At 42.8% G+C, this 11,156-nt stretch overlaps 1 protein-coding gene across 1 annotated transcript; it reads right to left on the bottom strand.

Moving 5' to 3' along the window:
• Positions 1-183: 183 nt before the first annotated feature.
• dnttip2 (deoxynucleotidyltransferase, terminal, interacting protein 2) lies at positions 184-9,824 on the bottom strand. The gene is made up of 7 exons (XM_004554932.3): positions 9,671-9,824; positions 5,294-7,311; positions 3,036-3,174; positions 2,720-2,815; positions 2,406-2,570; positions 2,130-2,239; positions 184-1,109 (listed from the first exon to the last, which is right to left on the bottom strand). The coding sequence occupies exons 1-7, from the start codon at positions 9,743-9,745 to the stop codon at positions 1,013-1,015; spliced, it is 2,700 nt and encodes an 899-aa protein (XP_004554989.3). The 5' UTR covers positions 9,746-9,824; the 3' UTR covers positions 184-1,012.
• Positions 9,825-11,156: the final 1,332 nt, after the last annotated feature.

The raw sequence follows: 11,156 nt of genomic DNA, 5'->3' as shown, positions 1-11,156 counted from the left end.
TGCGCGCGTAGGAAGTGACATAGTGGATGTAAGCTGCAGCTGTTAAGGGCTCATCTCTTGCAACACAAAGAAGAGACAAGACGGTAGCCAAGAGCCACTGTTGGGATCCAAGAGCTACAAGAGACTGCAGAGATTTGAGAGGGAGAGTGAGGAGGAACAAAGGTAATCCTGAATGAAAGCACAGCAGACACAGAGCTTTAGCTTTAATGAAAAAAAATTAAGGCATTCGCTTTCACAGCCTTACACCGAAACATCTGAAGTGTGTGTAATGTTTCTGTGCTACTGACACACAGGTCGTGTGACACAGAGGTATTTTATTCTGCTGTCAGAGTGGAGGCTCGTTTCACCTTGAATTGGAACTACAGCAGATAACGACGCAGTTTTGGTTCTTCGGCAGCTGTTTTTGTGAGTGGTTGTTGTTAACATAATGCAACATACAGCTGCACGACTTTACAGAGACTTGTAAGTGGAGGGATTTAACCATGCTAAGGTAACTTCAGGGTTAACCCTGATTTTTCAGTATTACAGGAGCAATAAGTTTAACACCAAAATTTCAGCAAAGAACATTTTGACAACCCCAAAGTTTTTGTTTCAGATCACGAGCTCTTAGAAAATTAATGAATTGCACCATGATTTTTAAATTTTTTTTAATTGTTCATGCTGTGTATTTTAGTGGGACTGATTGCTGTGCAGCAAAGCATTTACACTTGAATTGATAAAACTAAAAGTTCAGATGTAAATATGAGCATGTACACCATATTTAATGAGGACTATACAAGGATGTTTTAAAATATTGTTCTTACTGAATCAACTTGTCTGGGACTGTGTGTTTTATACAGCCAGCCTCTTGATGTACACACATGTAAACAGTCTATCCGAAGTGTCATGAATGAGTGTTTAATTTCCAAAACATTAAAAATGCTTCAAAAAGCCATTTTGTATTGATGAGCTTCATTTCTAAATGAGAGAAACGCCCCTCAGAGTCACTGTTCATCACATCAAGTCTTCAGATTTACTTCTTATGGAATTTCTTCTTCTTCCTGTTCTTCTTGCCAGCTTCCTGTGCCGCTTTCTCTGCCATAACATGCTGGTACCTCTTTTTGTTTTTCCTGGGAAGAGAAGGAAAGTGTGTATTTAATGTTTGTCTTTTTGTATCCAGTAACTGTGGCTTGTAAATTAGTTTATTTCTCTGCCGTAGCAAAGGTAAAGATCACTAAATGTACGAGTCAGATAATTCTACGCCTCAGAAATGAAGAACTGGAACAGACACGTGTTGTAAATGTCTGTAATTATTTGTGACGGACAGAAATATTTAGTCCTGTGTTTCATGCTTATCTTGGTAAGCGTGAATAAGAAGTCACCTCGTTCAAAAAAAGCATTTCACCTGTGAGGTTCTAACAGCTAATGGAAGCGCTACGAATTTAACTGGTAGTGTGGTTCCCCTGAAGGTGGACACTGCCCCACCCTCACATCATGTGTCATTCAGGTAGGTCAAGGTGTGAGTGGGAGTTAAATTGCCTGGGAAGGGATCTCAATACTGCGTTACACGTAGCTTAGGCCTCCACATTAGTTCAGCGATGGCTGTTCCAGGCGGATGTAAATGACCTTTGCTCCTCAACAATTCACATGCAAAAATTCACATGCTGTCTCATCATGTGACTAACGACTCCGATGACGACGGGGTGGGTTAACGACTCAGGACTATCTGGAACATGACAACCTCACTAAAAGTGAAATATTTCATCACCTGTCAGAAGCGAAGAGCCTTTTGGATGACGTGAAACATCTAGAAACCTTAAAAGAAGTCTAGTTGCCGTTAAGCTCAAGTGGTTAAAACTACCGTGATGTGAATGCAGACCCACACGGACAAACCCATTTAAATTTTACTTTTCCAACTACACCTGAGGATGCACAAACTAAATGTCTACAATAATTTGTCGGCTGACATAATGGTGGCATTGTGGTTCCTTTTATGCTCTTAACCATATATAATTTAAAGTGACTGAAAAATATATAATTTCTGTTAATTTTTGAGTGAGTATTTCCAAGTCTACATGCCCAGTGGAGGTAGAGGGTGGAAGGGGAGATGTCTCATAATAAAACCACACCCACTGCAGGTGCCCACTTACTGTCTGAACTCTGCGTCAGCGAGCAGCTCCTCCACAATGGTTCTCTTCCTCTCCTTCTTAGGGATACGGGAATGATAGAAGTCAGCAGCGTTGTCCACCACTGTACCAACCTGCAACACACACAGGAAAACATCACACTCAGCACACGCACTGATATTGATAGTGTAGTCCCTGAGTGCTCTGGACTATAAAAACAAAGTTAACCAACTTTTACAAAATCAATATTGATAACCACGAGTGTAAAGAACTAAGAAGCAGGAGGACAGTTCCACCGACCTGAAAGTATTTGGGAAAGCCATCTCTGTCGTTCTTCTTGTAGAACCTCTTAGGATCCAAGGATGCTCTCATCTTCAGCACTTGGAGGTCTCCTTTCAGCTCCTGAGTGATCTCCGGGGCCTTCATGTTAAACCAACCATCCCCTGTTGACTTCTCCCTCTCTGCCTGGGGAAAGAAAAGTGATGCAGACTGCTAAGAAACAACGTTTGTGATGACTACCGTTTACTCTTTTAGGTATGTGTCACAGGTGACTGCACAAATGCAGAGAATAAAACTAGAATCGACCAATCAAAGCAATTTTTTTTCAAACTTACTCTGCGTTTCAGCTTTAGGGCATGTTTGGATTCACTGTATGGCGGCACAGCATCCTTCTTTTCAAAGTCTGGTCCAATCACACTCTTCTTCATCACCTGTGGACATCAACACAAACCACAACTCTCAAAAACAACTGAACTGTCAGAACACTCCACTGCTCCAAGATAAAAAGGTCAAAGTCAGTGAGAACTGTAGAGAAACCTTTAATAGCGCCACCTCATCGCCCTTGCATAGCTTTGGAGTTCATTATTCATTCTACACCACAGATCACCTTCAAGAAGAGGGGGGAAAGAAAGAAATCAATCGCTTATTTACCTCATCTTGGATCTTCTTTTCCTTTAGTTTTTGCAGTGAACTGGAGACAGGCTTTGATTTGCTGCCATCAAAACTGATGTATAAACCCCCGAGCTCCTTCACTTTGAGGCCGGGGTCAATACGGCTGGACAACTCTTTCCTGAAATTAATAGGCACAGGAAAAAAAATTCCTCAGGAGGAGCAGTCGTGTCTCATTTCTCACCTCTGCACAGGTATAATAAAATCTAACGATGTGTCTGAACACCTGGCTCCACCATCTGCATGCTAACCTCACAAAAAGATTAAACCCAAAATGAGCTGATGCAAACATATTCAGCTGTGCTGCAGATACACTGCTGTCCTCAAATAATAAAATGTTATATATTTACAGTCCCACATACACAGTGCATGCTGCCAGATAGCATATAACACCAAATGTGTCTCAATGCGCAGCTGCAAATAGTCCCTAACATTATTGTACCTAAAAGTTTTTAAACACCACAGAGCTCTGAGGTCTTAGGACATTATTTTGGCTTGATTTTTTTTTTTTTTTTTTTTTTTAAAAGGTTAATTTGTGCTTCAGGTTGCTGCTAAATTTCTTCATCGGCGCCATCATTATCAATGATACCTGGCAACAGTAATATGATGTAGTAGAGGTACTGGTGCGGATTTTTCCCCAAGCTAATAATTTCTCGTTTCAAGTCTCTATGCTAAGGTAACCAGCGTTACATTTACTGTGTGGAATCGATCTTCTCATCAGAGAAGACGGTAGGGCTGTTCGATATAACGATATATATTGGATGATGATATAAAAACGTTTCATTTTACGCTATCGTTTGTTTCGTGGTGTCGCAAAATAAACTGTTTACGGCAATTTTTTTCATCGTTTTGATGGTCACTGTAGTGGCTATATTAATTTCTTAAAGTTCTCTCTTTATCTTATATTTTATATAACCACACTACAGACGGACAAGCGCCTGTTTTTATGCGTTGTGGTTAGCAACAACGACGGTAACAGCATCGCGTGTCCGCTTGTTTATGTTCCACATAAACCTTTCACAATAAAGCTCAAGATCCTGTTGAGACTTTTCAAAATAAACCGAATCACGTGAAAGAGCCGATTATTTACGGATGAGAATTTAAAAAAAGAGCCGCCAGGTGCTAAAAATAAACCTTAGACTCAAACGTTAGAACAGGCTTTTCCCCGCAGCACGCAGTGTAATAAATACTCACAAAGAAAACGGCAGCTGTTACAACTTATGTCTAAAAATGTATAGTTTCATGCATCGGTTAAAACACTGGACTCCAGCTACATGACGCACAGCTGGAAACACTTCACGCAAGTCGAGCTGCCCGAGATTCTCAGAATTTACAGAAAATGTTACATTTTTGTGATTTATATCATTATCGGACGATAGAATTCTTATATCGGGATATGAGATTTTGGTCATATCGCACAGCCCTAGAAGGCGGTAAAAAAAGTTGTCCTTTCTGAAGTGTCAAACGACTGTGTTCAATAAAGTATTGCTCAAAATTGGTTCTGCCAGAGGTGTCTTCCTGTTAGAAGAGAGTTTTTCCTTCCCACTGTCGCCAAAGTGCTTGCTCATGGAGGGTCATGTGATTGTTGGGGTTTTTTTTCTCTCTTCTCTTTTCACCTTACAATATAAAGCGCCTTGAGGTGACTGTTATTGTGATTTGGTGCTGTATAAATAACATTGAACTGAAACTTTCAAACCATTTAATGAAATAAAGTGTACCTACACATCTACATTTTTTAAATCTGATAATCATCTACATCGGGGTGTCCAACTCCAGGGCTCAGGGCTGGTATCCTGCAGGCATTAGATGCGTCCTTAATCCAACACAGCTGATTTAAATGGCTAAATGACCTCCTCAACATGTCTTGAAGTTCTCCAGAGGCCTGGTAATGAACTAATCATTTGATTCAGGTGTGTTGACCCAGGGTGAGATCTAAAACCTGCAGGACACCGGCCCTGAGGCCTGGAGTTGGAAACCCCTGAGCTAAATGGTTACCAAAATATTCTAATGTATTTGGTATTTTGATTATTATCAAACTATGAAATGACCCCTCTTGCTCTGTAGATGGAGGTATTGCTTTCCTTGAATAGACCACTCCCATCTGGATAAAAATGTTTCATTACAGGATAAAGATGAGCACTACAAAACCATTTGCCTTGATTCAAGTGACCATTGCGCCCAAACCACAGATTCCAAAGGTTCAGGTTTTTCCTTTAATCTAATTCCTCTAATGTACTTACACATGAGAGTTTCTGCTCGAGAACAGGACTTTAGCATCGTTGTCATCATCCTCGTCCTCGTCGCCAGCCTCATCCACGAACTCCTCGTCTTGCTCCTCCTCCTCAGTTCCTTTCTGCGTGCTTGCCTCTTCATCCCATCGCTCCTCTTTGTAGTACAGCTCATCTGCGTCTTCTCCCGGCCGCTTGTCAATCATAAACAGTCCCTCAATTGATGCAGCTCCAGCTTCTGACTTTCTGCAAATTCCCCCTCTCCTCTCCTTCCCCATGTATCCCGAATCCTCCTCTTCAGAAACTTCCCTCTCCTCCTCATCCTCCTCCTCCTCATCACTGCTGTCCAGCAGACTGACTGCTGTCCTCTTCTCCACGATGACATCTTTGGGTTCAGAGTCAGAACCTGCTGTAACCTTGTGCTGCTGATATGATGTTACCTGAATGGACTCAACCACCTGCTGAGATGTGCTGACTTCCATTTCCTCCCCCACACTAGGCCGGTTTTCTACGATGACATCATCATCCACAGACTCATCTGGCAGAGGTGGGAGGAGGTCCACAGCTTTCTGCGTCTCCTTGGCCTCCTCTGTGGTTTCCAAGGCCCTCTCACATGTTGTTTCTGTAACTGATTGGCAAGGCTCTAACCGCTCTGGTGATGGGACTGTTTCCTGCATCACTTCCATCTCTAAAGTGTCCTCGTCTTTATTTCCAGCAGACGGCTCCTCCTGCTGGTTTTTGCTGACCACTGCAGGCTCGCTCACAGGTTCTGAGGGAGATGCATGGGAATCTTCTTTAGAGGCGAAATCCGTTTCCTTTTTTCTACCCGCTTTCGTGGACGACAGTTCGGTACTATTCACACCCTCGTGATCTTCTACCGTTTGGCTCTCATCTTCCTCCACCACCGTTTCATCTGCATCCTCAGCAATCAGTGTGCTTTCTAATTTAGAATCGTTTAATGTGCTGCCCTCCTCGGCAGATTCTGATACATTTTCTACAACGATGCTGCAGTCCTTGGCTGAGCGCCTGGAGGCCGGAGCACCCCGGCTGCTGTTCCCCGAGCCTGTGCGGCTGCTGCAGGGGGTCCCTCTGGCTCGCGTGGAGCTGGGGGTCCCCACTTGGGAATGCACATCCATAGCGTCTGAGTCTGAATCCATGGCTCTGAGAGTTGTCGACCTGGTCCTCCCACTTCTGCGACTGGTCAAACTGTAAGTAGGCCCGGACTCAAATCCTTCAGAGTCACAAGACGGAGGTTCACTAAGCTCTGCAGGGGCTGCAGCCTTTCCTCTCACTGCCCTGGTCTGTCGACGTGTTGGAGCCGGAGACTGAGAGCTTCCTGACGGCTCGTCTAGATGCATAGGAATGGGACTAGTTTTTCTTCTGGATCTCGTAGCTCTGCGAGTAGTGGACTTGGACACATCAGCTCCTGACACACTGGAAATGCAGCTGTCAGCGTCGGAGAGCTCAGACTCCCCAGTTTGGGGTTTGGCAGACGATCTGGTACGAGCTTTTCTCTGACTTCTGGTGGCTCTCTGGGAATCGGACACCACGGAGCTGCAGGACCCGGTGTCCAGCTCCAGGACAGCTTTTACATCTTCCACCTTGACACAAGCAGCGTCTGAGCTTTCAGCCTTCTTTCTCGCACTCCTTAGACCACGTTTTGATGCAGACACTGCAGATGAGCACGACTCCACCTCAGATATCTCCTCCTCTTCCTTGTTAACTTTGCGGGTCTGTCTCCTCCCCCTGGTACGCGTCACTGGCAATTCAATGTCGGACACCACTGAGCAGCAGGACTCCGCCTCTGACACATCCGCCTCATGGATGGAGCCCACCGGGGTGGAGGGCTGCTCTGGACTGTGAAGCCTTGAAGCTCTGCTGCATCTCTTTTTTGTGGTGGTCGAGGGAGAATCTGAATTTTGTGCAGCACTTTGCTCAAGCTGACTGCAGGACTCCAGAACGCCATCGTGGGTAGGACTTTCTGCTTGCTTAGTAGTCCTCCTGGTTCTCCGAGCAGTGGAAGGAGTGGCCTGTGTGAAAGAAGCAAGGCACAGTTAGTGGTAAGGCTAGTTTACAGCAACATGGCTGAGACGATAAGCAGAAGATAAGTCTGGTGACATTTTACTGTCAAGAACTCAGACAGAGAGCTTGATATCCTGCAACAAATGCACTAGTTTCCAATACTAATGTGTCACAAAAAATCCTGTCTAATGAACGGCATGTACAATTTACACCTGGAGAGGCTTTTAATGGCTTCCCTCTACATCTGATCGCTTGGTCTGTAACAGGCCAGTACGTAGCCTGAGATCCTCAGACAGAAACCTTTCATCTGTTTCCGAGGCATGGCTGAAAATGCCTCACAGTCAAAGCCCTGAAGCTTTGGAACGAGCTGCCCAAAAAAATCCAAGTATGCAGAGTCCATAACCTTCTTTAAATCCACTCCAAACACTTTATGCTAGATTAAAATCATAGCTTTGGTACTTCTTGTTCAGGTGTTTCATGCATTTCCTTTTTCCAAACATAACGCTTCTCTTTTCACCCAGAAAGTCCTGGTCAGCAGGGAGCACTTCAACAGGAAATCGAACCTCATTCAGGCTTCTAGCTTGTTCATCTGATCTTTAGCGGACTGCAGGTGGGGGAAGAGCTGTCCTTTTTACAGAGCCGTGGTTTTCACCTTGCAGCCTTGCCCCCCCCACACAGAGGCTTTTAATTGCTCAGTTGCCAATACAAGTTCCTTTCTGCCCTCACGGACTGCAAGCCCTGCTCTTACAGCAATCTCTGTTGATCAATCACTCCCGAGCAGCGCAGCAGTGAATCGTCTCCTTATGCTTGCCTTCCTGATCAGAATTATCATCCTTTAACTTTTATTTTTAGTCTGACATTTTTGTTTTCAATTTGAGTTTCAGTTTCCAGACTAATTTTATGAATGATATTTTCAGATTGTCATCCTCCTCCTTTTGTCTGCTTCCTTCAACACATGTGTCACTAGGTCTATAACACTACACTATTGGGCCAAATATGTGTTTTAGGTTATTTAATAATAAAGGATGCTTTACTCATAAATATACACTGATTAGTGAGTTATTAATTTTTTTAAAGAAATTGATGAGTTTCCATAAACTTAGAATTAATCAATCAAAAATATGCATAACGAGGTGCTGGTTAGTGAAAGCCGCCATGTTTGACTGAGCTGTACAGTGACATCACCCTTCAGGCGTCTAACACACGAAAACATGTATAAAAATGTTGCGTTACTCCTAATGTTGTTACAATTACTTATTGTCAGTAGATTAGACACGTGACCCTGGTGTTTTAAGACAATAACAGCTAAATTATGCAAGTTAATGTTGGGCTCCAGTGTCACGTTTCCCTCTGACAAACAGTTTGTTACAGTCTCACACTGTGTGACAGTTTATTCGCTAAGTGTCCAAGTCCAACGGAGTTAGGTCCACTCTAACGAAAGTTTCATAGTCCTACAGCCTCCTCTACATAAAACAGACACGGACACCAGCCGAGGTAAACAGCAGACTGACAGCCTACACGCCAGAGCTGTTTGTCCTACAGCGGCCACCGTAGACGGGATTATTGCACACTTAAACTGGGAGGGATAAATAAAAACGTAATTCGGCTGATCGAACGCCTCGGTCTACTGACATCTAGTGGTGAAACCGTGCACACTAAACCTTTAAAAATTTCACAGCAAAATAGTAAAAACAATACAAACACACTTGCAATAAACATATACAACCATGGCTAAAACTGAATTTTTAAAATTCGTTTTAGTTTTTAGCCTAACAGTTAACTAAAAAGGTTTTTACACCTACTTTTTAAATTCTCTACAATAAACTTGGCCCAATGTATTTGTGCATTAACTCATCTCCACCATTATGTGGCGTTAGAAATCCTAATAGCTATATTAAGCTAACAGCTAATAAATAAACAGTTAATAGCTTCTCATTACCACCTTTTTCTTGAGGTTCGCGTAGTTTTGTTATACAGAAATATAACTGGAGTCGAATATATTAATGTGGGCCTTCTCGTGATCTACTTTTAGCACTTTATGTGGAAATCTGTTGATTTTTAGGTCATATTTACACAATAACATGAGATGTTTACTCAAGCAGCACTTTATGAGAGTTAGACAGAAAACACGAGTAGGAGAAGAAACTAAAACTAAGAGATGCTGTTACTTAGTCCGCATGTTTCTGTTTTCTGCGCGGATCCCTCACAACATGAACACAAGCTGGTACAGGGTGAAGTCCACGTGAAGCTGGGGCAGATCCACACATCAGCTCTCACACACGTGCCAGGCGTATAACTCACTACCTGGACCTCCAGGTGACACCTGAACATCTGCAGCTTCCAATAATCTCCCTCTGTGACACGTACCTGGACCTCAGAGCGCTGCTCCGGGTCTGTTTTAGCTGGGGAGCTCACACGCACTCCTCTCCTGGTGGCCACCATCTTGCTCTCTCACAACTCTACTCACTTCCGGCATGAAGGCTAGACCCGACTAGTCAAATGAACGGAAATGAGACACAGGCCTAACAGCAGATCACAGAGCAGCCGACTAACTCTCGAGTTGTAGTTTATTTATTATAATTATTATAACTATTGTAATTGTTGTATTGGAAGAATTACTCAGTGAGAGTTAACTAGGGTGACCAAGAGGACACTTGGCCCAGTCATGAAGAACTTTAATAATACAGTTTGCTTAAAGAAAACTTCAACATATTTAAACGATGCCTTCTCTGTGAGGTTAATGAATGGTGGAATAAAAAATGTCATGTAGGCTTTTACAAGTCAACAAATGCAAAAATAGAGGACGGTTGGTCACACTAAGTTAACATACAATCCCTAATTTTAATATATCCTTTGATAAACTGCTAAGAATCACTAATTGGGCCCATCTGTGTCAGTTTTAAGCAACTATTAACGTTTCCAGTTGGGTTTAGACCGCAAAGAGACGGTTAATTATTAGATATAAAAGCCTAATGCTCAAAATCAGGAGCAAAACAACCTAAATTGCATGCTCTGTTTTGATAAAGGAGCACAAAATGACAAAATAACCAAAATTGTGTCATAAAGCATAAAAAAATTGGGGTGGGGGATACTATCTACTACTATGTTCTTTATTAAAACAACACAAGCTTGCATATTAAGCCAGGGGTGTCAAAAATAAAGCCCGGAGGTCAAAATCGGCCCGACAAAGACTCAAATCCAGCCAGCTGGACAAATTCTTAATAATTCTTATAAATAAATAACATATTGCTTCATATTTTCTGTGAATTAGTGAAACTTTGTTTTATACTTACAGCAGTCAGGCAAATAAGCTGCCGAAGTTTTTCTGCAATTTTACACCGATATTTCTTGCTTGTTTCTTTCTTTACTACAGCAGCTGAAATTCTTATGTTTAGACATTTCAGCTAAATGTTTAGCTAAACTTCTCACTGACGCAAAGGCTAATTTAACCACTTTAGATCCCTCTATTAAGTCTTGTATCAGCAAAGGAGGTCTAGCTGCATAGGACTTAGGAAAGTATACACTTGGTACACCTTGCTAGTGGCTTAGACCCCATTTAGCCTTCAGAGATGCCTTAATTCCTCAGGGTCTAGTCGGCAGATTTGCTGGCTGCACATCCATGATGCTGATCTCCTGTTCCCACAAAGGGGCTCTGTTGTATTGGACCATGGAGATCATTTCAGTTCACTGATTATCACATAGAAGAAAGCAGCTTGAAGTTGAGTTTTGTGACATCAGAGGGTGGGTGGACCGAGGCCATAAAGGGATGTACGCGGTCAGCAACAACGCAGGCAGGCTGTGGTGTTTAAACCATGCTAACTGAATCATAAACTTGCTGGCGTAACATTACAAA

This window comes from Maylandia zebra, linkage group LG23, assembly GCF_041146795.1.
Source record: "Maylandia zebra isolate NMK-2024a linkage group LG23, Mzebra_GT3a, whole genome shotgun sequence".
In the NCBI taxonomy this organism is placed as follows: domain Eukaryota; kingdom Metazoa; phylum Chordata; class Actinopteri; order Cichliformes; family Cichlidae; genus Maylandia; species Maylandia zebra.
This window is presented reverse-complemented; position numbering and strand designations above follow the sequence as displayed.

Bases quoted from the DNA above. Each gene is read 5' to 3' on its own strand.
- dnttip2 (XM_004554932.3), bottom strand. From the start codon at position 9,745: ATGGTGGCCACCAGGAGAGGAGTGCGTGTGAGCTCCCCAGCTAAAACA. The intron at 7,312-9,670 runs GTACGTGTCACA...TCTTTCACACAG, and splicing joins AGCAGCGCTCTGAGGTCCAG to GCCACTCCTTCCACTGCTCG. The intron at 2,240-2,405 runs GTCGGTGGAACT...TGTGTGTTGCAG, and splicing joins GCTTTCCCAAATACTTTCAG to GTTGGTACAGTGGTGGACAA.